Source organism: Alternaria ventricosa (assembly GCF_023758065.1).
Source record: "Alternaria ventricosa strain BMP 2768 chromosome Unknown scaffold_5, whole genome shotgun sequence".
Classification (NCBI taxonomy): domain Eukaryota; kingdom Fungi; phylum Ascomycota; class Dothideomycetes; order Pleosporales; family Pleosporaceae; genus Alternaria; species Alternaria ventricosa.
Window position 1 is genome coordinate 427921 of NW_026055685.1, and position 25088 is coordinate 453008.

General features: G+C 53.7%; 11 protein-coding genes across 11 annotated transcripts; 5 read left to right on the forward strand and 6 right to left on the reverse strand.

Moving 5' to 3' along the window:
* Positions 1 to 2444: 2444 nt before the first annotated feature.
* Positions 2445 to 6651, reverse strand: J4E93_003513 (uncharacterized protein; the record flags this gene model as incomplete). The annotated part of the gene is made up of 8 exons (XM_049341449.1): positions 2445 to 3709; positions 3761 to 4183; positions 4232 to 4793; positions 4847 to 5442; positions 5522 to 6110; positions 6159 to 6309; positions 6378 to 6469; positions 6520 to 6651. 8 exons carry the CDS (start codon positions 6649 to 6651, stop codon positions 2445 to 2447), a joined length of 3810 nt encoding a protein of 1269 aa, XP_049200954.1.
* A 509-nt stretch (positions 6652 to 7160) lies between these two features.
* J4E93_003514 (uncharacterized protein) lies at positions 7161 to 8092 on the forward strand (the record flags this gene model as incomplete). The annotated part of the gene is made up of 3 exons (XM_049341450.1): positions 7161 to 7214; positions 7395 to 7458; positions 7572 to 8092. The coding sequence occupies 3 exons, from the start codon at positions 7161 to 7163 to the stop codon at positions 8090 to 8092; spliced, it is 639 nt and encodes a 212-aa protein (XP_049200955.1).
* Positions 8093 to 8382: 290 nt separating this feature from the next.
* On the forward strand, positions 8383 to 9967 carry J4E93_003515 (uncharacterized protein; the record flags this gene model as incomplete). The annotated part of the gene is made up of 4 exons (XM_049341451.1): positions 8383 to 8391; positions 8543 to 9059; positions 9112 to 9355; positions 9409 to 9967. 4 exons carry the CDS (start codon positions 8383 to 8385, stop codon positions 9965 to 9967), a joined length of 1329 nt encoding a protein of 442 aa, XP_049200956.1.
* Positions 9968 to 10662: 695 nt separating this feature from the next.
* On the reverse strand, positions 10663 to 11561 carry J4E93_003516 (uncharacterized protein; the record flags this gene model as incomplete). Its single annotated transcript, XM_049341452.1, has 3 exons — positions 10663 to 11078; positions 11149 to 11271; positions 11327 to 11561. 3 exons carry the CDS (start codon positions 11559 to 11561, stop codon positions 10663 to 10665), a joined length of 774 nt encoding a protein of 257 aa, XP_049200957.1.
* Positions 11562 to 12796: 1235 nt separating this feature from the next.
* On the forward strand, positions 12797 to 13973 carry J4E93_003517 (uncharacterized protein; the record flags this gene model as incomplete). The annotated part of the gene is made up of 2 exons (XM_049341453.1): positions 12797 to 12904; positions 12954 to 13973. The coding sequence occupies 2 exons, from the start codon at positions 12797 to 12799 to the stop codon at positions 13971 to 13973; spliced, it is 1128 nt and encodes a 375-aa protein (XP_049200958.1).
* Positions 13974 to 15564: 1591 nt separating this feature from the next.
* Positions 15565 to 16148, reverse strand: J4E93_003518 (uncharacterized protein; the record flags this gene model as incomplete). The annotated part of the gene is made up of 2 exons (XM_049341454.1): positions 15565 to 15886; positions 15940 to 16148. The coding sequence occupies 2 exons, from the start codon at positions 16146 to 16148 to the stop codon at positions 15565 to 15567; spliced, it is 531 nt and encodes a 176-aa protein (XP_049200959.1).
* A 1607-nt stretch (positions 16149 to 17755) lies between these two features.
* Positions 17756 to 19085, reverse strand: J4E93_003519 (uncharacterized protein; the record flags this gene model as incomplete). Its single annotated transcript, XM_049341455.1, has 3 exons — positions 17756 to 18149; positions 18213 to 18936; positions 19079 to 19085. 3 exons carry the CDS (start codon positions 19083 to 19085, stop codon positions 17756 to 17758), a joined length of 1125 nt encoding a protein of 374 aa, XP_049200960.1.
* A 663-nt stretch (positions 19086 to 19748) lies between these two features.
* Positions 19749 to 21627, reverse strand: J4E93_003520 (uncharacterized protein; the record flags this gene model as incomplete). The annotated part of the gene is made up of 4 exons (XM_049341456.1): positions 19749 to 20180; positions 20228 to 20771; positions 20818 to 21396; positions 21587 to 21627. The coding sequence occupies 4 exons, from the start codon at positions 21625 to 21627 to the stop codon at positions 19749 to 19751; spliced, it is 1596 nt and encodes a 531-aa protein (XP_049200961.1).
* Positions 21628 to 21983: 356 nt separating this feature from the next.
* On the forward strand, positions 21984 to 23158 carry J4E93_003521 (uncharacterized protein; the record flags this gene model as incomplete). The annotated part of the gene is made up of 2 exons (XM_049341457.1): positions 21984 to 22050; positions 22659 to 23158. The coding sequence occupies 2 exons, from the start codon at positions 21984 to 21986 to the stop codon at positions 23156 to 23158; spliced, it is 567 nt and encodes a 188-aa protein (XP_049200962.1).
* A 38-nt stretch (positions 23159 to 23196) lies between these two features.
* Positions 23197 to 23578, reverse strand: J4E93_003522 (uncharacterized protein; the record flags this gene model as incomplete). Its single annotated transcript, XM_049341458.1, has 3 exons — positions 23197 to 23269; positions 23323 to 23505; positions 23556 to 23578. The coding sequence occupies 3 exons, from the start codon at positions 23576 to 23578 to the stop codon at positions 23197 to 23199; spliced, it is 279 nt and encodes a 92-aa protein (XP_049200963.1).
* A 700-nt stretch (positions 23579 to 24278) lies between these two features.
* Positions 24279 to 25022, forward strand: J4E93_003523 (uncharacterized protein; the record flags this gene model as incomplete). Its single annotated transcript, XM_049341459.1, has 1 exon — positions 24279 to 25022. The coding sequence occupies one exon, from the start codon at positions 24279 to 24281 to the stop codon at positions 25020 to 25022; it is 744 nt and encodes a 247-aa protein (XP_049200964.1).
* Positions 25023 to 25088: the final 66 nt, after the last annotated feature.

Here is a 25088-nt window from a genome sequence, read left to right on the forward strand (position 1 = left end):
CGCTCTCCGGGTTCTTGAAGGGGTTTTGTTGCCAGCTTCCCCGATCTGTGAGCGTTGTACTCCTGGGTCTATTGTTCAACACATCGTACGCTTTGTTGAGAGGTGGATCGGCGAAGGGATTTGGCGTTGGTGGTACACGGGTAGAGCGTTCTGTGGACACGGTTTCGGGGCGAGAGTATGGACCTGGGCCGAAGAGGGTGTTGCTGCGATCGGTAGAGCGGGTGAGATGAGCGGTTGCTCCGCCGGCGTTCCCGCCATTGAGGCGTGCGAAGATCGAAGACGCGTCGCCTACATGTGCAGTTTCCGGGGGTGGGACGTGATCGTTTGCGTATGGATTGAACGTCTCGAACGGCGGACCCTTGTCAATGTAACTGTGCCTCCGCTTCCGGCGCTTGATGAAGACGAAGCCGGCAACTAACAGCGCTAATGCACCTATTCAACAATTAGCAACGATCTATAGCAGCGACAATGACGATGACTGACCAAGTACACCAAGGACAATTGCTGCAGTCATGGCCTCTTTGGTCATGATAGGCTCTTGTTCTCGTTGTGGCAGCCTCTGGGGACCGGCGTTTCCGTCAAGTTCTGGCTCAGCTGTGTTTTGAGGCGGCGGGGTAAGAGATATCGGAGGCATCGAAGATCGCTCTGGGTTCCCCGTTGGCATGACTTCCTTGACGATTGTTGACGTTATCGTAGGGCGAACGGCGGTAGACAAGGTGGTTTCGCCAGTGATCTGAGGTTGTGCTGCGTTGTTGCCACCAGAAGGGGGGCCGAAGGTGAAAGAAGGTACAGATGTAGTCGCAGTATCACTCTCTCCTGATGATGTTGGCATCGATGGGGCGGCAGTTGGATCGGGTCCGAGGGTTTGGACGGGCCTTCCTGTAGATGTCGCTGTAGCACCACTCTGTACTGGTGAAGTTGGCTCCTCCTCGTCTTCGGATTCTGAGTCCTCGCTCTCCGATATGTCACCGCCGACTGTGGATGGGCTGCTGAATGGTGAGTCTGGACTCTCTGGGCCTTCCTCCTCCTCCTCCGCCTCGCCCGCAGGGACAGGCATCGTACTCGCGATAGGATCGTCGCGACGAACGCGTCTTGGAAAGATCTTGACCGGCGATGGTCTTCGAAGTTGATAGCGAGCCATGGTAGATATGATGAAGGGTATTAAGTAAATGTACGCTGAACTGCGCTTGCGCAAGTAATATCAACAAACTATAACAAAGTAATCAATGTCCCCAGGACTAAGAACCGAAAATGAATGTATCCGGTCGACGGAGAAATGAAAATAGTACCTGACTTCCTAAGGAACGATGATCCGCATCAGTCAAGAAGTGGAAGAGGAAAGTGAAGCAATGGAGATGGAGACGCCAATGCTATCAATGTGGGATGACGGCTTGGGGGGCTGCCGTCAGGGTCATTACCCTCAGTCGCATAACGTCTCCAAAGCGCGAATCAGTGGGTCAGCTCGGAGCTACCTTGATCCCCAGCGCGGTGCGGAGTATGCCATTGAAACGGCTGTTCTGTTATTGGGCCAACGTTGTTGTCCTTGAAACTAAGGCTCACCTACTGCCACAGTATACAGTGTGCGATCGTCAGGAAAATGGTATGAAACTGTTGACACGAGCGATGCTAAGACATGCTCTGGGCAGGAAGCTTTGGTTGCGCGGGTTGCGATTGGTCCCGGGGAATTCGTGAGACGTCTTGGCGGTTTGACCTGACGATGATGGATCGCGTTGTGCTTCAGGCACCTCCACACGCGCGGCGACGGCATATGGGTCGTTAGAGCCACACGCCGGCCTTTTCGTGCAATTTGCGGGTTAAGGCGGTGGTTCTCGAGAGTAAAGCCATGACGCGCTTCGTGGGCCCAGCGCGCGTCAGAGCTGTCTAAAGACGCGTACATCGGACTTTCATCCAACGGTGGGATAAATCTAAACCCACCAACGAAGAACAGCAAAGAAAAGTCGCGTCAGGTACTTCAGCGGTCGGTATCGCAATGCTCGGGGGTGGTGAGGCACGTACAACGGCTGACCTCGGGAGGTGAGGAAGAAGGAACGATGCCCCCGAGAGTGGCGCAAGACCCTGGTCGATAAGCGAGGCATTAGCATGATCCGGCCGCGGGCCACCACTTCTCCGCTGAACTTCTGCATCAACTCGTTCGTCTCCTCAGGCCATTTCGCGCATCATCTACTGTCGTGTGCTCACTTGCCTTGTGGCACCAGGTGGAACCGGAGCCACTCACTAGGTACGTCATGGTTTCGTCGGGCGAACTGTCCGCAAACTGGATTTCCTGCTCAGGCGACCGCACGATGCACGTTTTCATGATAGACGCGGACAGCTATCGAGTCGAGAAATGAAGATGGGTATATTACTTTTCGTACAGTCTATCAATGGTTCTATTCACGATCGTAGTGCAGACGACGAGAAAACAATGAGCCGTGCTTCGAGCTTCATGTCGGGACCGTCCGATCCATACTTTGGCCCAAGCACATCTCATAGTACACACCTTTCCTGTCAAGCAGTTCTTGATGTGTGCCACTTTCCACAATCTTTCCCCTCGCGAACACCATGATCATGTCCGCATCCTTGATAGTACTGAGACGATGCGCCACCGCGACAGTTGTACGTCCACTCTGCGCTTCCTCGAGCGCCGCTTGGACTACCCTCTCGGATTCAGTATCTAGTGCGGAAGTAGCTTCGTCAAGAAGGAGTAGTCGTGGCTCGCGGATGAGTGCCCTGGCGATGGCAATACGCTGGCGCTGCCCACCCGATAGCTGCGTGCCTCTGCTACCGCACATCGTCGCAAAGCCGTTTGGCAAAGATGCAACGAAGTCGGATATGTTCGACTGCTTGGCTGCGGCTTCGACCTGAGCATCAGTCACGTCGACTTCAACACCCATGGCGATGTTGTCCCGGACCGAGCCTTGATATAGGACTGGCTCTTGCTGGACCAAAGACACATCTCGGCGGTACTTGCGTGGACAGAGGTCCATCAACGGAGTGTCGTCACAGGTGATGCGCCCTGCAACGGGATCATAGAACCTCTCCAAGAGCGAAACCATTGTTGACTTTCCACAGCCCGAAGCGCCGACGAGAGCAATGAATTGACCAGGTCGCACATCGATATCGATACCTTCCAGCACCTTGGCATGGGGCCGAGACTTGTACGCAAAAGCAAGGTCCTGCACCTCAATATGCGCTGGGCTCTTGTCCTTCTCGTCGTCAAATGGCGGCTTTGATGCGTTTTCCTGCACTGCAGGCTTCATTGCCCGCAACCGAAAGATGTAGTTAGCCGCAGTGGCCGACTTTGTGAGACTTGTAGTGTAGGAGAAGAAGGCTGCAGCTGCTTCTCCGGAGAAAATGACACCGATGAAGACCGTGAAGAATTGGGTAGTCGTGTACTCTCCCGTGCTGATCAGTCGGCCGCCGTACCAAAAGCCCAGGGCCATTGCCAGGAATGAGATGGACTGCGTCAGTGCGTACCAAAACATGGTCCACACTAAAGCTTTGATGCCGTCTCTTGCGACACCTCGTAGTCGATCTTCGTACCGGGCGAGGATGTGTCTTTCGAGTGCGAGACTGGAGACTGTGCGAATGGCGGATACTGCTTCAGATGCGAGAGCAGCGCTGCTGGCGAAACGTTTGCCCGTGAGGTCCTCTAGCTTGAACTCAAGTCGAATCCTGAGGTACCCAGAAAACACGATTGGAGGCATAGCTGCGCCAAGTCAGTGTCGATTACTGGAAACAACTGAGAAGTGATACTAACCTCCGAAGACAACTACAAGGCCAAGCTTCCAGCCAACAACGATGGCAAGAATCGAGGAAGAAACGATGTTGACGATGTTGATGAATATGAGCATCAGGTTAAAGCCCATAAGATCCCGAAGGGCGTCAGGGTAGGCTCCGAGTTTCGAGGCGAGCGCGCCGCTCGCATTGTCTTGGTCGTCGAAGAATGCCATGTCTTGCCTGAGGACGAGGTCGAAAATCTCCCGTCTGTATACCCTGGCGACAACCTGTGCGACAACGTTGCTGGCCCAGCCCACAGCGCCATAGACAACAAGGTTGCCAATGGCGACAATGAAGAACATCAAGGAGTAAAAATCGCCCTGTTCTACTGCCCTCTTGGAGGACAATTGAAAGGCCTCGACGACGCGAGAGAACAGGATGGCTTGTGCTGGGTACGTCGCTCCTGCAATGGGTCAGTAATAGTCGAACAAGAAACGAGTCGGCGACTTACCTCCAGCTATTGTTGCAATTCCCAAGATGAGAAAACACCTCCAAAGAGCACCCTGTTCCCTGAGGACTATCCAGGCACACTTCACCAGGTTGTAATCAATGCCACCCTTGTCTGACGTCTTCAATTCCTGGCCAAGGGCGGATGCCTGGGTCTGCGTCCGTACCAGATCGATCTTCTCTGCGGCAAAATCCTGGTCTTCCTGCTCTTCACCCTCTGCCTGGCCGAGATCCTGGGCTCTGACGAGACGAGCGTACGCACCGCCAGCAGCGAGAAGCTCGTCGTGTGAACCCTGTTCAACGACAATTCCAGCAGCCATGACTGCGATGTTGTCGGCATTGCGAATGGTGGAAAGCTTGTGAGCGATGACGATGGTTGTGCGACCTTGGGAGACACGCTCGAGTGCTTGTTGTACGATCTTCTCTGCCTTTGGGTCCAAAGCACTAGTGGCTTCATCCAACAAGAGAACAGTCGGCTCAGAGACGATACTGCGCGCGATGGCCAATCGTTGCTTCTGACCACCTGAAAGGTTCATAGCACGCTCACCCAGCTGTGTCTCGTAACCCTACAAACGTTAGCGATCCGCACGACGAGTCAGTGAAAAGCGATATGACCAACCTTCGGTAGCCGCTCGATGAACTCTTCAGCATAAGCGTTCTTACAGGCCTTCTCCACGAGCGCCCGCTGCTCGCTCTCAGGCAAGTTGGCCTTGTCAGTGCCGAACAAGCCGAACGCGACGTTCTCGTACACAGTACCAGAGAACAACACGGGCTCTTGCTGTACCAATCGGATGTTCGTACGTAGCCAGGTGAGGTTGAGCTCTCGTATGTCAGTACCATCGAGGTATATGGCACCGCTGGCCTGATCATACCAACGCTCGATCAAGCCGATGATCGTCGATTTGCCGCTCCCCGATGCTCCTACAAGGGCTGTGGTCTTCCCAGCAGGTGCAGATAGCGTCAAGCTCTTCAGGACCGTGATGTCAGGTCTAGCTGGATAGGCAAAGCTGACGTCTCGAATCTCGACAACACCTTCGCACACGCTGGGCACCTTGCCATCATCGCTCAGGGGATCAATTTCGGACTTCCGATCGATCGTTTTGAACAACTCGTCGGCAGAGGAAGCGGCTTTCGTCAGAGAGATAATCTGAGGTGCTATTGTCGTCATGGCTGTCGCAGCGACAATGACGGCAAGAATGACAGTGAACACGTCACCTATCGATTGATTAGTACATAATGTTACTGGACGGGCAGATCGGAGTATTATTCCGATTCAAGTAAGTGCTTTACATACCACTCTCTTTGACTTCGCCCCTGGCCCACATCCGAATACCTTGCCAGAAGGCCAAGCCATAGCCTGCATAGATGCAGAAGAACTCGACTGAGAACATGACGGCATAGTTCGGAGACTTCTTCATACCAACCTCCTGGGCATCGCCAAGAAGCTTGTCATACTTGCGAGACAGTAATGGATGAAGCCAGAATGCATGGACTGTGCGTACTGTGGAAAACACTTCTTCCGCCAGCTGTCCGGCTTTGGAGTAAATTGGTAGCAATTGGTTCTCGTTCTTGGTGTCAATGCCGATGGAGACACCGACAACGATCATGATTGTTGGAACAATGCTTATTGTGATCAGGGTAAGCTTCCATTGGACGATGAAGGCAATGATAAATGCCGAGACGAAAGTCGATACACCTTGGACGGTCAACGTGAGCTTCTCCGATATACCGTTGTTGACATTGTTTCCGTTCGTCGTAGCCTGTGTCGTGACCGAAGCGGCTTCATCCGAGTCGAAGTATGCGATATTCTGCCGGAGAATGCTTTTGATAAAGTCTAGTCGCAAAGCCTTGGTGGTGCGAATCGCTGCGATGGATACAAATGCCTGTGAACGTGAGCATAATTTCAGGGGTTTAGCTTGTTAGCCACGTACCGAGTGAATGTAGACGAGGGCAAACTTCGCAACGAAGAGGTAGATGAAGTACAGTGTATATTTGTTGACCTCAGAACGATATTGCGCTGGCGTGATCGAGCCAGTCGCAAATCCGGTAAATGTCGAGATGAATTTGCCAAACACTAGATCCCTGTGATAGAACATGTAAGTTAGTGCATATTTTATTATATGGAACAAAAGCTTTTGAAGATTTCTTACATCAACGGAAGTAGCGTTCCAGCGGCGATGGCTGCAATGAATGCAACAATGTTGAGCGCCCAGCTTGTACGATCTGCATACTTGAAGATGCGCTGAAACATCGTTAGCATTGTGTTTCTTCGTGTTTATTCAACATACTCACCACATAGCCGCCCATGCCACCCTTTGGTTCTTCAGACGCGACATCGCTCTTGACTGTCGGCGCCTTACTTGTCTTGACGTCATCGCTGGCGCGCTGCTCGGGCGTGTCGAACATCTCTTTACTTGTCGACATATTTGGTGTGAGTATCGCAGTCTGTTGTCGATTGGACAGCAGCGCACTGCATTGATATCTAAAGCCATCTCGTCGAAGTCGAGCGTATAGCCCATGGTTGCCGGACTTTGCAAAGTCCGGACCCGCGGTGAACTGGGCGACCAGAGAGCGCGTCGCAAGCGGCTGAAGATTTCCCCCATGGCGCGAGATACGAGCAATGCGAGCCAATCGGCAACTGCCGGGCCTTGGCACAGTCACGAGATCGCGCGTTCTTCACAGTGATGCCTGATGAGGCCGGATTCTGCATCTAGACTTCAAGGCCCTGTAACTTCGACACTCTGGAGGATTTGGTTGGTGAGATCTTGGACTGCTGCCTGTCGGTGCGAGATTTCTGTCGTGAGTAATGACATCGTTGATAGTTTCCACAGCTCCGGATCCCGAGAAGCCCGCTCTCCGATAAAGTCCACATCACAAGCCGCTCTTGCACACCACGCGTAGCATTCCGCGGCTCGGATTGTGTAACCGGCACTATGGAAGACGACGATATGGATGCGTCGCTTGATGGACCCATGTCCAAGCGTGCGGTAAGTCGCATGAGACAACCACTCAGGGCAGCGCCCGAATTGACGACCCACATCTAGTGCGATGCCTGTCGGACACGCAAGATACGTTGCGACAGAGGCGTGCCATGCTCGAACTGCAAAGCAAGCAAATTGAGTACGTTCTGCTTGGCTCGACTTCGAAGCTGCCGCTGATTCGTGCAGCTTGCAAAACAGCTCCTCCTCAACAAAAAGCGCAACGACAAAGAGTTCACATATCCGAAGAATAGTACGTCTAAACCGCTTCCAAAGTGGATCTCGCTGCTTGTGGCGTCAGCCTTACCCGTCGGGTGTTTTTGGTCACCCGGCCAAGCAATCGAATTCTGCTGATCTGGCGTTGAGTAATCTTGTTCGAGCTGACCCCATTTAGCGAGAAGAAGATTGATAGGATTGAAGACCGTCTAGCGGGTATTGAGAATGTTCTTGCCAGTCTCGCAACGAAACTTGGCTCTCTGGACATACAGAAAGATTCGCAGGAATCCAGCAGCCAGTCGCGGTCGAGTCGAATTGGCCCTACAAGGAGTCCCGGAAGTGCCCTGGTAGAAGCACCCACGCCTGCGCCATTTGAAGGCGAAAGCTCTATCAACAGTCAGTCAGACTATGCTCGCGAAATGCTGGCACAAGCTATTGGCAGCACGCCCTCCATCGGGCAAAATGAAGAAGTCAAGTTAGCACTTACTGCACTCTCGGAGATGGTCTCCCAGCACGGTCAAAACCCAACGTCTTCCAACTGGTTGATCAACCACTCACTTTCCGATATTGATCCATCGAAGCTTGAACGGCCGCCTTGGGAAACCGCGTGCTATGCTTTGGAGAAAGCTAGTGGTAGGTCTATCGACTTCGTACCCCTCACGTCGAGCTGACACGACCAGAATATCCGACGATGGCCTTCGCAGTAGTGTTTCCGTTTCTGAGAATGGCCAATCTCAAGGAAATCTTCTACGATGTCTATCACAACCCAGAAACTTGTAGCGCCGCTCGCCGTGTACTCACCTTCGGCGTTTTGGAGAATGTCTTCAATGAATTCCGGACTTTACCACTAGCCAACATGGATATCACCAATTACCAAACGTACGCCACCATATGTCGGCGGCAAACAGAGGTAGCGTTGTCGCAGCTGGCTATATTTTTACCAGCAAGCTACGAAAACATCATGGCCTTGGTTCTTGGCGCTGCACAGGCGGTTGAGATGTGCAAACCATCTCTGTGCTGGATCATGATATCTAGCGCTGCCGGCTTGTGTCAAAGCTTGGGCTATGTAAGCATCCGTATACGAACTGCGTGTGAGACATACACTGACCTCCTACGCTTAGCATCGTATCAACACCATGATAGACGACAACCCCGAAGATAGGCAGACGAAGATCCATATCTTTTGGATGATTTACATGTTTGACAAGACGCTTTCCCTACGTTTGGGCCGCTCCAGTATCCTCCAGGACTGGGACATATCGCTGCCGTTTGTAGTATCCAGCGACCCTAACGACAAGCACGCCGAATCAAGCGCCTTCTTGTCATACTGGATCAAGGTTGCGCGGGTCCAGGGCTTGACATACGAGAAGCTATTCTGCCCTGCCGCCTTTCAGAAGTCACCGGAAGAGCGAACTCGAATCGCAATCGAACTTGTCAACAGCCTAAACCAAGCCTGGTATGAGCGTGGGGATGCGTCGATCGTTGATTTTGCGCAACAAGGCAATACGTACCATATCGGTGCGCAACGATCGAACAAGATAGGCCACAGTCCGAATGAGACACCGCTTCCATCTCAATATAAGCGCTACGTTCACAGGTCCAAGGGTGTAGGATCTGAAGTTAATGAATACGTCCAGGGTAAGTTTTACCGTCTGCGACATCCGAATCCCACTGACCGTCTTGGTTGAAGGTTCTTTCGAACGAGTCCAGGACATCTTCTTCCACTCCGATGTCGTCATGCACTACTCAACATGCGCACTCATACAGCGCGCGGTCAGCCCAAACAATATGAGCTTCAATCAGGAGTGCCTCGAATCTTCGAGAGCGGCTCTTGTAGCGCATATGAGGGCTAGCACACAGTTCAACAAGAAGGGCCAAGAGGACTTGTGGTCGGGATACGTACACTGGTCGGTGCTCCAGGCACCCTTCACCCCGTAAGTCACCTCATCCCGTCCCGCACATGACCGCAGCTAATTCATACCTACAGTTTCATCGTAATTTTCTGCCACTCCATTCAAAAGGCAGATACGTTGGACGTTGAACCAGACCTGAACTCTCTTGCCGACTTCGTCGCAAGCCTCGAATCTTGCCGCACGATTTCCGAAGGTGCAGACAAGCTCTACAAGATGTGCCACCTCTTTCTACGAGTCGCCAGACTCTACGTCACGGCTAAGAAGCAGGACGCTGCGTCGAGATCACGAGGTGTCATGCAGACTAACCAGTCAGGATACTACACGACCGTTGATGGCACACAGCTGGACCTCAGCGCCATGGCTCAGTTCGACCCATATCTTAACGCACTTGGTTTGATGCCTGATACCGCATGGCCCACGACATATCCCAACGCTTCGACTGCATCAACAACGACCGCGTTTGGGCAAGGCGAGGCGATGAATAACATGGAGGCCGTTGGTTCGTCAGGCTTCGGTTTTGGAGCGTCTCAGGGAAATTCCAATCCCATGCAGGAATGGTTCTCAGGCTCACGCTATCTCATGAATCTTATGGAGCCAGGCGACGATCTACAAATGCCGGATCTAGACCTGTAAGAGACGTCATCAGGGAGGAAGACATGGTTTCCGGCGTTTAGAAGACGGGGGACTGCTTCGGCGGCTATTCTGCTTCTCACTGACATATACCCCACTCTTGACATTGCTAGATGTCCATTATCTGCATTCATACTGGGGTTTCCTACTCAACTATTTCGCTAGAGAGTTTATATTTTGCCTGGGTTGGTGGCGTCGTTACATACCAATATAGACTCACAAAAGCTTGCATTTTGTAACATCACAATGTTCACTCAGCCGGTCTACCATGACATGAGTGCAAACATGAGCCGGCGTCGCAGGTTGCCTTGCACCCGCATACTTATTCGCTCTCGTAACCTTGCCCACCTGAGCAAGGGTGTCATCGTTGCAGCCACCAACTGGAGCAATTCAACAGCGATTCATGTGCCCTCTGCCCAAGCAGTTGGAAGAGCAAAGCATGATGTTGCATAACAAAGGTGCATAAGCGGGGCGAAACATACGGACTGTGACGCGAAACTGAAACAGCAAGTTTCATATGGGGAAGAGGAATCTGAGTGAACAGCATGCAACATGCAACAATGACAAAAAGGGTGTTCGATCACTCATCATAAGCATCGGATACGTTACGTGATCATGCTGCTCATCCGCTATAGATGCATTGTCGATACTATTATTCTATTTACACGCGCCGTCTCCAACCGGCAAGAAAGCTAAGCCTACACATCAAGGTCCGGCATCGCATTGTCGTTAGCCCAATCCTTGATCTTGTCAAAGTTCCTGCAAACATGGTGACTCTCGTAGTCAGGCCAGTATCCCTCCTTACCCTCCTGTGGGTGGAAAGTAAAGACGTTGACGTCAGAAAGACACATGAGGTTCATGCGGAGGATCTCGATGCAGTGGTCTAGATGCGCCCTGACCTTTTCAGGCTTGTCGTTGGTGTCGCTCCACCAGAGCTTGGGGTAGTAGTCGGGGTAGGTTGACATGCGGAGGAGGTTGAGGCAGTGCAGTTGATGGAAGACTTCTAGTCCGACTCGGTAGCCTGTTTCGCCTGTCTTGGGGTCGGTGACTTGCAGGGCGTCGGCGGGCTTTTGTAGCTTGGGGAAGTCTTCCATGGAGACCATTTGGTCGGGCACTGTGATGTGTTAGTGATGGGGTTTGGGTGGAGAGGGCGCGGGTATAAGGGAGTAGAGATGATGACTTACGATATGCAACGTCCATCCATGCGTTCTCTACATCATCCGTAATGCCGACATACTTCGAAGAGTTCAAAGGGTTGGGTAGTTCAAATTTTGTGTGACTGTACTCGACAACGTGCTTTGCAGGCGCTAGGTCATATCAGCCAGTATTCATTAGGGGTACGATTAGGATCTGAGTACTTACAGAAGATGTCGAACTGATCCATTAGCTTAGCCGCCGAGTGGCCCGAGTAGTCTTTTTGCGACATGACCGAGCATAACAACGACAGCATTGACACTGTGAAAAGGAACAAGTTGAACAGTGTGAGATAGATGTAGCTTCTCCGCCGTTGCCTGTCATCGCTTTGGTAGGGTGTTGTAATAAAAGCGGTAGTCTCGGCGTCGCCTTGCGATGAGCTGGAATCTGTGTACTTTTCCATGATGTTTTTCGATTGCGCGAAGAATACAATGAATGAGATGAAAGCACAATAAAGTGATGTTGAAAGGAGAAATATTAGTCGACCTGCGATAGAGAATAGAATGCTGCGCTCAACGCTTGAATAGGACGAAGATGAATAGAGATGGAAGACCAGCGAGCGAGTAAGTGGGAGACGTTGGCGCGAAGACTATGGTAGACCTGCCAACATCGACCCCCGATACGTTCTCGGTATCGCCATGGGTAGGTCACCGAAACACGGAACATCTCAAAGGGTGCCGCTATGCCGTGCAGGCCGCTTTCTCCAAGGCGTCTTGTTCCATCTGCCCAGGCAACAATAGCCTTGCTCCAAGGCATCAAGCTTTTACCAAGCCTTCTGAGACGCAGAAGGCGGGATCGTCGCCGCTTTTTCGTTGGTTCAACTGTTGCATGGGTTTCGAAGTGGACACTTAGCCAAGACTGGATGTTCATAATTCGGCACCATCGTTTCAGCTTGGCGCGCCAGCCAAAACGAGATTCTTACACTGACATGACACGCACATGGAACAAACGTCCCAACTGCATGATGACAGAACAACGGAAATAACGTCAAAAGTTGCCAGGGCTGGAACAACAGAACCGCGGCTGCGCGCCAATGGTTTCCGAGGTTAAACCCTTTCGGGACTAGTCTCGACCAAATGAGTGGTCAGTTCCCGAGGACCAACAGTCTCTATCAAAGCAAGCTCCAGATCGCATTGGCGATGCGCGAAAGGTACCCGGTGGGTGTTGTCGCGGAGCCTGAGGCAGGACCTCGTAGCCTGGCGGCTGGGTTGGACATGACCGTGTTCTCGAGACACCGACAGGCCTTGTCGACGGCTGGCGGTGTCGTTGGTGGAGACGCCAGGCCGTCAAGACTTTCTGTGTTTGGCTTCCCATGCAAACGCCTTCCATCGCCATCGCATCGAAGCGAGCACAGTGGCTTCCTGCAGGCGGCAGGTGGGGTGCCACCTCCGCTTCTGTGCCGTAGGCAATGCAACATGTCTCAGGAGTTGAAGGCGAGAGCGAGCAAGCATGCAACCGCCGTGCCTACCAGGAGTCGAGTTGACTTATAAAGCATCTCGAAGCTCCAGAAGTAAAAGGCATCAACGTTGAACGTGCTCATTCCTTCTCACATCCTGCTCAGTTCTGTTTCATCTATTCTTCTCTGCTGGCAGATCCATTCTTTCAACCGATTCCAGACTCAGTTAAACTTTATTCAATATGAGATTTACCGCACTTACTCTTTTGGCCCTGGGTGCCTCAACCTCTGCCTACGTTGTGCCAAACAACAAGCAAGCCGTTGACAACGCTGTCAAGGCACGCATGCCAGTAAGTTATTCGACGATCCTTGGCATGTCATTTACTTACAGTTCTCCAGGGAAGCGGACCTGTCCACACATCCAACCTCGTTGCTGCCCTTGCAGACCGTGGAGTCGAGGCTCGTCACCACAAGGGCAAAGGCGGAAAGGCTGGCGGTGCTGGTGCTGGTGCCGGTGGCGCCGGCGCTGGTGGCTTAGCCAAGCTCTTCGGCCGTGATGCTGAAGAGTTGACTCAAGAAGAGGACGATGCTCATTGGGCCGACCTCCACACTCGCTCTCCTCATCACAAGGGCAAGGGTGGAAAGGCTGGTGGTGCTGGTGCCGGTGCCGGTGGCGCTGGCGGCTTGGCCAAGCTTTTCGGCCGTGACGCTGAAGAGTTGACCCAAGAAGAGGACGACGCTCACTGGGCCGACCTCCACACTCGCTCTCCTCACCACAAGGGCAAGGGCGGAAAAGCTGCTGGAGGTGCAGGTGGTGCCGGTGGCCGGGGCAAGCTCAACAACCGCGAGGCCGAAGAGCTGACCCAGGAGGAGGACGACGCTCACTGGGCCGACCTCCACACTCGCTCTCCCCACCACAAGGGCAAAGGCGGCAAGGCTGCGGGTGGAGCTGGTGGCCGAAAGGTCAATAACCGCGAAGCCGTGCCCGAGCCCCATCACAAGGGTAAGGGAGGCAAGGCTGGAGGTGCTGGCGGAGCCGGTGCTGGCGGTTTGGCCAAGCTCTTCGGACGTGAGCCTGAGCCACACCACAAGGGCAAGGGAGGCAAGGCTGGTGGTGCTGGTGGAAAGGCCAAGCTCAACAACCGCGAGGCTGTCCCCGAACCCCATCACAAGGGCAAGGGAGGTAAGGCTGGTGGTGCCGCTGGTGGTGCTGGAGGTGCCGGTGCTGGCGGTTTGGCAAAGCTCTTCGGACGCGAGCCTGAGCCGCATCACAAAGGCAAGGGAGGCAAGGCCGGAGGTGCTGGCGGCGCTGGCGGCAAGGTCAAGCTCAACAACCGTGAGGCTATGCCTGAGCCTCACCACAAGGGCAAGGGAGGAAAGGCTGGAGGTGCCGGCGGCAAGAACAAGCAGAACAACTAGACGGACCTTGCACCCTTTGGAGGCACCACGAGGGACGTGGGAGGGTAGAAGAGTTGGTGGCGCGAGTAACCTGGATGATTCCTTTAGTATATCTTTTTCCTCATAATGTAGATACGGATGAAAACAATCTGATCAGTGATCAAAAAAAACCGGCGTCTGGACGTATACATTGGTCTCTGTGATATGAGTGTGATTGGTCATGAGCCATCCTGGAGGTATTCGAGCGATTTGAGAAAGTTGTGCGTCGAGTGATAGTTGTTTGAATGTATCCCCGCTCTTTCTGATGTGGCGTGACCTACAATCCCCGTGCATATATTCCCAGTGTCTGCTACTGTCGAGTGATACCAGTCTTGCTGCACTGATATGACATGGTAGAGTACGACGTTATAGCCGATTTGATCTTACCTACACGGTACGACCATGAGGCGTGTTATCGGTGTCAGAGTATGACACGCAGCCAATGACACGCAGGACACGTACAGGCGATGAGCGCGCAAAGTGAGCAGTAGCGTCCCAAAGCGTAGAAAGCTAGACCTCGCCAATGACAGCTACTACATCGGCTAGATGGGCAAATGGCTGTAAAGAAATATGTTAGTATACGTTTCTCCGAACGAAGATGAAGTATCTACCACGCATGTATTGCTTCGTGACTGTAGGACTAGACTTGTTGGCAAAGTATAGTCTCAACATGTCCGCAGCATCTCCATCGATTCCGACTGCTGTCTTGGTGAACATGATCAGACCCCGGTGGCCTACAGCTGTTGATGCGCGTTGTTCAGTTGTCGTATGCAACCTCGAGCCGGTGGGCGCCGTGTGGTGAATCGGGCGATGGTAGGACTCGAACTTGCTTGAAGGTCCACGAAGAGCGACCGTCGTGGATCTCAGGGCCTCCTACATAGTGGCTGTTAGAGGTTGCGCTGTGTGTACAAGTTTCTGGAGTCGTGGTTGCATAGTGCTGCGTACTCGCCGCCATATGCCAGTGGGCAGAAATGATGGTACTGATAATGAGCTGCACAGCCCACCGGGATGAAGATGTCGTGGGTGGTGCATTTGCGAGAAGCAGGTAGATGGAGCAACGCACACCACCCAGAGCTCATACTGCAACGTGGTCGACCGATCCTGTGGGTGACTTGAAGCGCGTGTCACAGCTCGGACATCATTTCGTCTCGTCGGGGTGAGTTCCGGCTTACGACTCCCGCCGCGATATCGCCGTCGATGGTTGGTGGCTCGTCGCAAGCTGAACGGCCTCGTTTGCACTTAGGTGTTTCGCCTCCGCATATAATGTATTCGCTGAACGATAGCGCGATGTTGATATGCATCAAAGATTGGTCGAAGGTCATTCGATGCGAATTGATGGGGATTGATGGTTGTGCATGGGCGAAGACTCCGATGGCTCGGGAAGGATCGTCGCATCCAAAGTCAAATAAATCACTCGCTCGTCTCATCGGGGCTAACTCCGTCGTAGTATTCGCGCGCAATAAAGGAAAATACCGTGGCATTGGCCCGACACAATGTCGTCGTCTCAGTCCATTCCCACTCCGTACATTAAACCCTCACCTGTCAATTTAAACGGCGCTTTGCGACGTGCCTTTCACTCGTCGGTCCTCGCTCGCTTCCTGCCTCGATGACCCACGCTCGGAATAGGGATATCTTTCCATTCACCATAGCCGACATTGTACCCGAGGCGGTTGAAGAGTCGGCGGATGTGCTGGAAGCACTCAAGGCTTCGGTCTGACCAGTGGTGGTAGGCGGCCGCGCGGAGTGATGGATCTATCATCAACAATTCCCTACGAATGCCGAGCTGAGAGTCCGTTACGTGTCTGAGTACAAGATCGCAAGTGTGTGACCATTGATTGACGATCATCGACCAGAATTGGGGGACGCCGTTGATGTTGGCGTTCTCGGCAAGCCGGCTGAGAGATGTTAGTTAAACTGATTAATGCCACATGCTGAACCGGCATCGAACACTTGCCAAATGTCCACGATGTCCATGACAGTGCTGTAATGAGATGCGACCATGTCTTTTGTGAAGTACCCCTCGTACGTCCTCAGACGATCAACCTTGGCCCGGTTCATGAACGGGACCAGCTTCTCCTGTTGGTACTCGGCTGCTGACTCCCAGTACGGGCCACCATTGGGTGGGTCAATGTCAAAGACCGGGGGCGCGTCTTCCATCACCCGATAGAGTTCGCGAGCGCGCTCCAACCGCTTCTTGTCCAGACCGCGGGCACCAGCAGCAGCTGAATCAGCCGACTCCGAAGCATGAATGTACTCATGTTCCCATGACTGCTGAAGATCTGCGATGCCTTGTTCATACACCGCGCGGGTTGCGTCTCGATTAGCAATTCTTGCTTCACCTTCGCCTTCGACCTCAAATTGACAGATACATGCATCCAGCATCCAGTTCGTGATCAGTACTTTCACTGAGCTTCCCGCGGATGTCACTCTGTATGAACGACCTGGGACCGTAACGCTCAGTCTGCACAGTATCTCGGGCCCTGTTGAAGACGATCTTGGCGAGCTTGAGCCCTGCTCCGTCCCCAGGCGTACCAACGATAGCGTGAGACATGTTAGGGGATCGTGCCGTAATATGCGCCCATGATTCGTGCTCTCTCGGTTGCGATGTCTTGCGTGACGGTCCAGACTGGGTCATCCACGTCGAAGCCACTCTGCGGAGACCTTGCCGTTACTGCAGAAGATACATAGTCAGCATTGTACGATACACAGTGATGCGGTCAAATTTACCGCGCTGTGGCTGATCAACGAGCTCAGCCCATAGAGTATGTGCCGGAATCTCGACATGGATCGCCGGAGGTACATCCAAGGATACTGTTGCCATGGTGGCGAAGGAGTTTGTGGTACGGAGTGTGTCGATACCAAGGAAGTATTGTGATAGGGTACTGTAAAGAAGAGAGTGTAGAAGACTGGAAGTCAAGTCAGCAGCAGAACTGAAGTATATACCCCCCACCCAGCCCACTGCCTTTACCTGAGGACAGGAGGAAGCGGAGTTGCGGATTGGGTCAGCCACGACGCCACGTGCTTCTCTTACCCCAATACTATGGGCACAGTGTCGAAATGTCTGGCTTGATCATCGGTTATAGGTAGACTGTTCCTTGTGGAGCAGCAGGTCAACCTTGGCCCTGGGAAGATATGATCGTAGGCGGTTGTCCAAAGCTGCTCGTCAGCTTCTACATGAGCTTGACCAATCTCACGGTTGACATCGCGTACAATTGAGCCGGGGCGACCTGATCTTCACCGGTAATTTGAGCACCGCCAATGCGTACGTCCAACGTTCAGTTTGGTTCCCTTCGCCTTCCGCATCGAGGCCGATCGCTCGCAGGAGGAGGTGTCGTTGCCTCGCATTACAGTAGGATCGCGAATACTGTGGGCGTCGAGTGAGTGAGCTCACCCGCTTCTCCATGAGGCCGTGAGTGGTGTGAGCAAGCAGCAGCAGCAGCGACAGCGGAGCTACACTGAGCAAGGAAAGAGCTGGGTTCTTCTCGGCAGACTCCCAACTTTGCCTACTACAGCAGGGTTTACCAGAGCACTGCGAAGATACATCTGTAGCCTGGACGACTACAACGCTCTAAAGACCTGAAACTCTTGTGATAATGTATTGATGTAGACGCCAGGATGGCGCGTGGTTTCCTAACTCGTGAGACGCGACACGCGTATCTACCGCAGCACAGGCCATCCGTGGCCATCCTGTGACGTCATCCATCCCTCGCTAAGCCACCAAACTCCTAACTATCCCCTTGCCTCTCATCATTTCTCCCACGTCTCTATACGGCAGCGACACAGGGTCTTTTATCCATCTGTCTGACATCCCTTCCATCTTCTTGGGGCGCCGAGCGCTTCTCGCCTCGAGTTTCTGGGACCAAGACCGGAATGTCGGTCCAGCCTCCATACTCAGTCGTAACATCATTGAGTCCAAAATCATATTGTAGACGGTCGATGGAATAGTAGCAAGCACTGTATCTAGCAACTGGCATGTCGTACGAGACCGTGGTACGAGAACGATTGTTCCGCAGGAGCTCATTACGCTTCAGCTCCAACGGCCCCACGATATGCTCGTGGAGAAGGTCGCAAGCGTGTCCGAAAAGGTTTGCGACAATTGTGTAAAAGGGAGGAATGGGAGCTTCTCCAGATACGGGGGCTGCGTCGGTGGCCATGCGACTGTAAAAAAAAGTCAGTGAGTTGCAAGAATGGTATGCATGGATTGGTAAAAACAGTACTTACCGGATATCCACACCAGCCAGTATACTAGCTTCAAAGTGCGAGGCTATAACGTCCTTTCGTTGAGCGTTTTCGAACCAGAATTCGAATCGGTCGTCGAACGCACGGAGTGATAACGGAATCATCCTTTCCTTTTCAGCTTGAGCTTTGCTCAGAAGGGTCGCAAGGTTGACATTGCAGCGCGGTGGTGCTTCCTTCATGACGCGATAGAGCTCGCGTGTTCGTGCCAAACGAACCTTCTTCGCACCCTTCGCTTTACCATGCGCAACCTTGGCCTCATCAAATCCGACAGTGTACGTATTGATCCAGAGCTGTTCACTCGCTGCCATTGCAGCGAGGTATGCTTGACGATTGGTGGCGCGAAGATCGATGTCGGTTTGAGTTTCGTTCGCGACTGGAAACTCACAGATGCGCGCGTCGATGGCAAGATTGTTCTGTTGGGTATGGAAGTTGGAAGTGCTCACCTTACCGCGAACAAACTTCTGGATGAACGAATCTCGACCGAACTTCTCGCTTTGGATCTTGTAAATGACCGCGCGGAAGGTTTTGGCTGCCAATTCTTGGGCTGGCACCGCGGCGTGCAGGCCGACAACGTTCGCCAATCTGCCTCTTGGCACAGTGCCGAAGTAGGCGGCCATGACACGTCCAACCTTAGTCGCTTCAGCCATGGTGACGGTCGTGCTCGGAATGCCGATGTTGATGCCACTGCCAGGGGTCTTTGCGGTTACTGCGAACAGACGATCAGTATTCGTAACATGAGCGGTGACACTTGACAAGCTTACCACGTTGTTCTTGTTCAGCTAGATCATCGAAAAGCGTAGACGGAGCGACCTCGCACTGGATCTCCATCATGGTAGGTATATCGACACCAACCATCTTGATCTTGTACTTTGAGTTCGTGTTGAGTTGCAAAAGATTCCGAAGTGGAGGAGAGAAGACTCGGAGATAGGTCAGTAACGAGGTTGAGTATATACCCGTCGATCAGGCCTGCTACCTTTACCTGAAGGTGAGAGAAGGCGGCGTAACAGCGGGCACATGGCCGCACGTACGTGCCTTAACTCGACACGGAAATCGGATCTACTTCGAAAACAAATCGTACTGTTCACATTATTGTATCCGTCTGCAGAGGGGTCAGTGGACAGTGAGACATGGTATGCGAACCATGGCCTACTCTGCACCGCCTCACTGCACCATCCACGAATATGTAGAAGCGGCACGGAAGACGCTACCGACTACCTCCAGGCTGATAGTTCAAGCTAATGTGGTGCCAGGTGTTACGGCCATGTTTTCAGGAAATTGTGTCGAGGTAACCACTATCACCAGGGAAGAAGTTCCTGCACTCAAGCTCATCGTGGGAAAAGGCCACTTGCGTGTGTAGTAATAACGGTCTATACAGATCTATCCTACAGATGCGAAGCTACCCACTCCGTCCGCACCGGCTAAGCTAGCTATGCAAATCGCGTAGCAGTCACATCCACGCAACGCAGCGGATATCCAAAATGCCTATTCGCGAAAGCACAGAACGCTAGAAGACACCATCTACCCAGCATGTTCCACGATCTCACTAACAAGCTTACCATCCTTGACGTAGCTCCTGATCTGCTCCGGCAACGGGTTCTCAGCGTAGTCGTCTTCGGTCGGCAGGTTGATGTTGATACTACTGCACTTGCTTGTGAAGACCTCCGTTGCTAGCGAGTCCTTGGAGAGGTATACGGTGGCGCCGTCGACTTGGTCGAGGAGGATGGTGGGGAGGGTGCCGAGGACTTGCAGCGCAAAGTTGGGGCACTTGATCACATCGACCGAGCTGACTAGCGAGTCGATGATGAGGGATGTGCGGGAGGAGTTGTCGAGCGAGAGGGCGTTGGCTTTGCCGTTGATGCGGATGGTGGTGTTTTTGCAGCGCGAAATGAGGATGGAGTGGTTGATTTCGGCGTCGATTTCGAGTGTCTCGCCTGGGGAGTCGAAGTTATCCTGCGGGTGTTAGTAACAAGTCTTCCTTCTTCAGCAAGAATACATACTATTATCCACTTGTTCCCGTCCAGCTCCTTCTTCGGTGGCTTCTTCGTCCGCATGCTCTCCGGCTTCTTCGCCTTGGGCGGCGCAGGACTCTTACTCCTGAGACTGCTGTTGCTGTCGCTTCGTGTAGGGACGGATGCGCCCGCTCGCAATGATGGGTTCTTATGCGTCATCTGGCTTGGGTCGACCTTCTTCAGGCCCTTTGTGACATCTGAGCCCTTGTTGAGATCGCCAAAGACAGCATTCATGTCGGGCGCGGCCTTCTTGGCCACTGGTGCGGCACCTGGTGGCGGCGGTGGGCCTGGTGGTGGAGGAGGACCAGGTGGTGCTGGGACGCCTCCGGCTGGAGGAGCGGGTGGTGGTGAAGGAATGTTGGATGCACCAGAGAGAGGTGCCGTTGAGATTTCCTTTGCGGCATCTTTGGCTTCGATGCCGTTGCTGTTCCAGGCTACACCTGTCGCGTGGTGCTTCTTTGCGTATTCGGCGAGAGCTTTGAACAGCTTGTAGTAGGCTTGCACCCACTTGACATGCACTTCACCGTCGGGCCTGAATCTGTTAGTGCTTGCTCGCGTAGAATGGCAGAAAGTCTTACTTGTCCCGGTACTCCTTAAGCACTTTGTTGCCGTACATCTGAGCTCCGCCGAACAGCTCGTTGATGTGCTCATGGGGCTTCATGCCTCCGCCCTGGCCAATTGTCACCCATCCAAGCGAGCCAACACCATCGGCGACCATGGAGACGGAGTCCTTGAGCGCAGGGTCGCGGTTGCTCTGTCGGAACTCGTCCGTCTTCTCCATGCTCGCCTGGAGGTCCTTGAGCAGCTCCATGAGAGTGCGGTCATCGGGCTTCTTGGCCTTGTTCGCGATGAAGAGGAACTGGCGTTGGGCGGCGAAGGCACCCTCGACTGCTTTGGACTGGCCCTCAATGACGCTTCCCAGCTTTCCGCTCAGGTCCAGCCAGTTCTTCAGGTCTGAGCTGACCAGCTCATCGAATGCCTCGATCGCTGGTGGTGCGCTCTCAGCGACGAGTTTGGGGGTGCTGGCACTTGTGTTCGCGGCGGTGACGCCTGGAGTAGCCTCGGTAGACGCCCCATTGAGGCTGGCAGCTCCATCGCCGCTGCTGGGTAGGGAGGTGCTCGCGATGTCTTCGAGACGCGAGGTGGCAGCTTCGAGCCTACGGACCATAGACGTCAGTACATTGTCTGCTGCGAGGTGGATTTGCCCCTGGCGGCCGAGGATGTGTGCTTGTTCGGGCCTGGAAGCCATCGTGGGGTCGTCTCATAGAGTGTGTGAGATGCGCGGAGTGTTGTAGGATGATAGGTTTGGGTGCTAGTAGGTGATAGTCACGGACGGAAGGTACTTACCGCTTGATCAGCGTCGTCAGGTTATTCATGTTGTTCGCCATGTGGAGAAGGCACGTCGCAGCGTTTGCAAGGTAGGACAGGTATCTTGAATGCTCGGGGAAGGGGCGGCCGCGGCACGCTGCAGCTCGTGCGACGCGTTGGTTGGTTCGGAGTAGAGAGAGGCCGTGATCCAACAACCCAGACTCTCGATGATATGAATATGAGGACTGTCGGAGATTTAGTTTGAAAAGCACAATTGCAGGCAGAACCTCACTGGGTCAGCTCTCCCCGGCGCATGGCCACGGCTGCCCACGTTGCGCTAACCATCTGCAGCCAAGCCTGGTCCGTTCGAGACATGCACGTCAGCGGCAGACTATCAACCTTGCGATCTACACAAGGCGACTTGGAAACATCCAACATGGCTGGCGCAGAAAACGACAACTATGGCAAGATTGATTTTTGCACGCTGGGCATGTTCATCATCGGTATGCAGCAAGTCTCAATCAACACATTCAAGCCACTGAAACTGTCAAGATGAGATTGAGTTTCCCCCACCAAAGCCGGCAGTCAAAGACATTGTCGGTGGAGCTGGATCATACTCCGCATTAGGCGCACGCATCTTCTCTCCGCCGCCACAATCAGAGTCGGTGGGTTGGATTGTAGACTGCGGATCTGACTTTCCGCCTGAGCTGCGCGACTTTATCGCACAATGGAAGACTGGTGCACTGATACGTGAGACGCCTAATCGGCTGACCACACGAGGTTGGAACGGATATACTGGTGAGAATGAGCATCGAGGTGAGTGCATATGATTCATCAGTGAGTGGTGGCATATCTAATCACTCTGATGAAGCCTTTCGATACTTGACGCCGAAGCTGCGGGTGAACCATGAGGATCTGAGGAATACAGACCTCTTGTGGTCCAAGTCGTTTCATCTGATCTGTTCCCCGTTGCGTTGCATCGACCTGGTTGAGAACATCATCGCATTGCGCAAGCAACACCCTAACTCGGCTCATATTCCTCGCCCAATATTCATCTGGGAGCCTGTTCCTGACCTGTGCACGACTGAGGAGTACGATAATTGCCTAAAAGCGCTGAAACATGTCGACATTGTCAGTCCAAATCACGGGGAACTTGGCGGCTTCTTCGGCAAGAACACAGATGGAACGGATCACGTGGATTTCCGGACAATCGAAGAGCTATGCGGTCAGTGGCTAGACAGTGGTGTGGGTAATGGCAATGGTGGGGTCGTCGTGCGTTGTGGAAAAGACGGTTGCCTGGTGATGCGCAAAGGGCTGGGTGCAGGGCTACGCAAATGGATGCCTGCGTACCACCAGTCAGCAGAAAAGGTGGAAGATCCTACAGGAGGAGGTAACAGCTTTCTCGGCGGACTGGCGGTCGGCCTGGTTCGGGTACCAGGGCATCTCGAGGAGGCTGCGATTTGGGGATCCATTTCGGCGAGCTTCGCCATTGAGCAAGTCGGTATGCCCACTCTTTCAGAATCAGCAGACGGGGAGACGTGGAACGGGGTTCGTGTCGAAGATAGGCTTTCAGATTTCAAGCAGCGCCTGGCTAGTTATGTACAGCCATAGTCGCGGTCGCTGTTTCCTCCTCCCCACTCATAACCAATCTAACCCTCAAGAGTCTTCTCGATGATGCTCTGATCTTGTTTCCGCTCGTGTTCCCGAATCTGTTTGGTCCAGCTGTCTGTTGTTAGCTTCCAAGTCTGATCTGAGGATATCCATGTATGTCGTACTATCGGCTGGGGAAGAATCGGTGGCGTTCGGGCATCTTGTCGCGGTATTCGCGGTTTGCGCTAAGCATCCAGGCCATGCCGACGATGCTGCCGAGGGCGAGGCCTACGACGGCCGTGTTGGCTTTCCAGTTGGCGGGTTGGGCGTACCAACCACCGGCCGGCGACCAGACGTGCTTGGGGTATCTAATCGACGTCAACTCTGCACTGGCAAGCGATTGGCGGGCAATTCATACGGGATCTTTCCTCCTCCGCCCATTGTAAAGGTGGTTGTGCGGGTTCGTGGGGTTGCTGTTGCGGAGCTGCCCTGAGGTCGCTGTCGCATGGGAGGGCTAGCACGGACCCCGAAGCTTGGCGGAAATTCTTTGGCAGTCGCGATCATGACCTGTGTGAACACACGACCGGCCAATTGCTGCTGCTGCCGACTCCGCCGCTCCTGATCCTGCCGCCGTCTTCTCTTACGTCTTGTCTTAATGAAGCGGATACCCATATCAAGATGCGCCTCGCAATTGCTGGGTGCGCCCTCGCCACGCCGGCCCTCGTGCCCATACACAGCGGCAAAGAACGTGCGGAGAAGCATCATACCTCATAGCCACCGGATACAGGCTCGGCTCCAGAGCACAGTAGCAATTCCGGACGACGGTGAATTGGAACTCGAGATTGCCGCAAACTCTGCCACACCGTCAACGTCAACACCCAGACCAAGAAGGCGGCTCCCGCTCGAGAGCCTCCCATCTCCACATCCCAGCGCCGCCGAACGTTCGACAAAATTATACGCCCTCCGGAGTCGATTATCTCTCCCACCTCGCTTCCCCCTCCCGGTTCTCGCACGAACCCTCATCCACCCCTCCGCCGACCCAAACCCCGCCTTCAATAATGCCTCGCTATCAATACTCGGACGCCAGCTGCTGGGCTACTACACTTCCGAGTGGCTTCTATGCAACTACCCACGCCTGCCAATGGACGTCGTCTTCGCCGCAACAGAGGCATACATCGGACCGAGAGCGTTGACCACAATCGCAAGCGAATGGGGTATTGAGGCGGCGGCGGAGCCGGGTGGTGAAGTCGACCCTGGCTTATTACAATTCAAGAGGATACAGTCGGGCGATGCCCTCCCAGCGGAGTTGAGGCGGCAAGCACCCTGGAAGTGGAATATTACCACCACACACAAAATCATGAAGACAGACGAATTTGGCTCCGACAATGCCGCACCCAGCCCGCACGCGCTACAAAGCACGCCAGTACCACTGGAAGAGGCAGCCCAATCCTTCGTCCGGGCCCTCATCGGCGCATTGCACGTCCACCTTGGCTCCCCACTCGTCAAGCGCTTCTTCCGCGACCACTTCCTCAGTCGACATCTCGATATCAGCACAATTTTCGATTTCCGAATGCCGACACGCGATCTCTCACGGTTATGCGCACGAGAAGGCTTCGAGCCACCGGTTGCCCGATTGATCTCAGAAACTGGTCGCTTGAGCAGACATCCTGTCTTCGTGGTTGGGGTATACAGCGGAAAGGACAAGCTAGGAGAGGGATCAGGCAGTTCATTAGATGAGGCCAAGACAAGAGCAGCGGCAGCAGCATTGAAGGCATGGTACCTATACAAGCCGGTCGAGGTCACCGTCCCGAGCAGCATGGAGGGCGAGTTGGATACGAGCAAGTGGCGGCCAAACCACGTCGACCACGGAGAGGTCATTGTGTAAGATACGCGGCATCAACCACACTTTTGGAGTTGTAGGGGATCTACTTTGGGCATGCATGGCATGGAC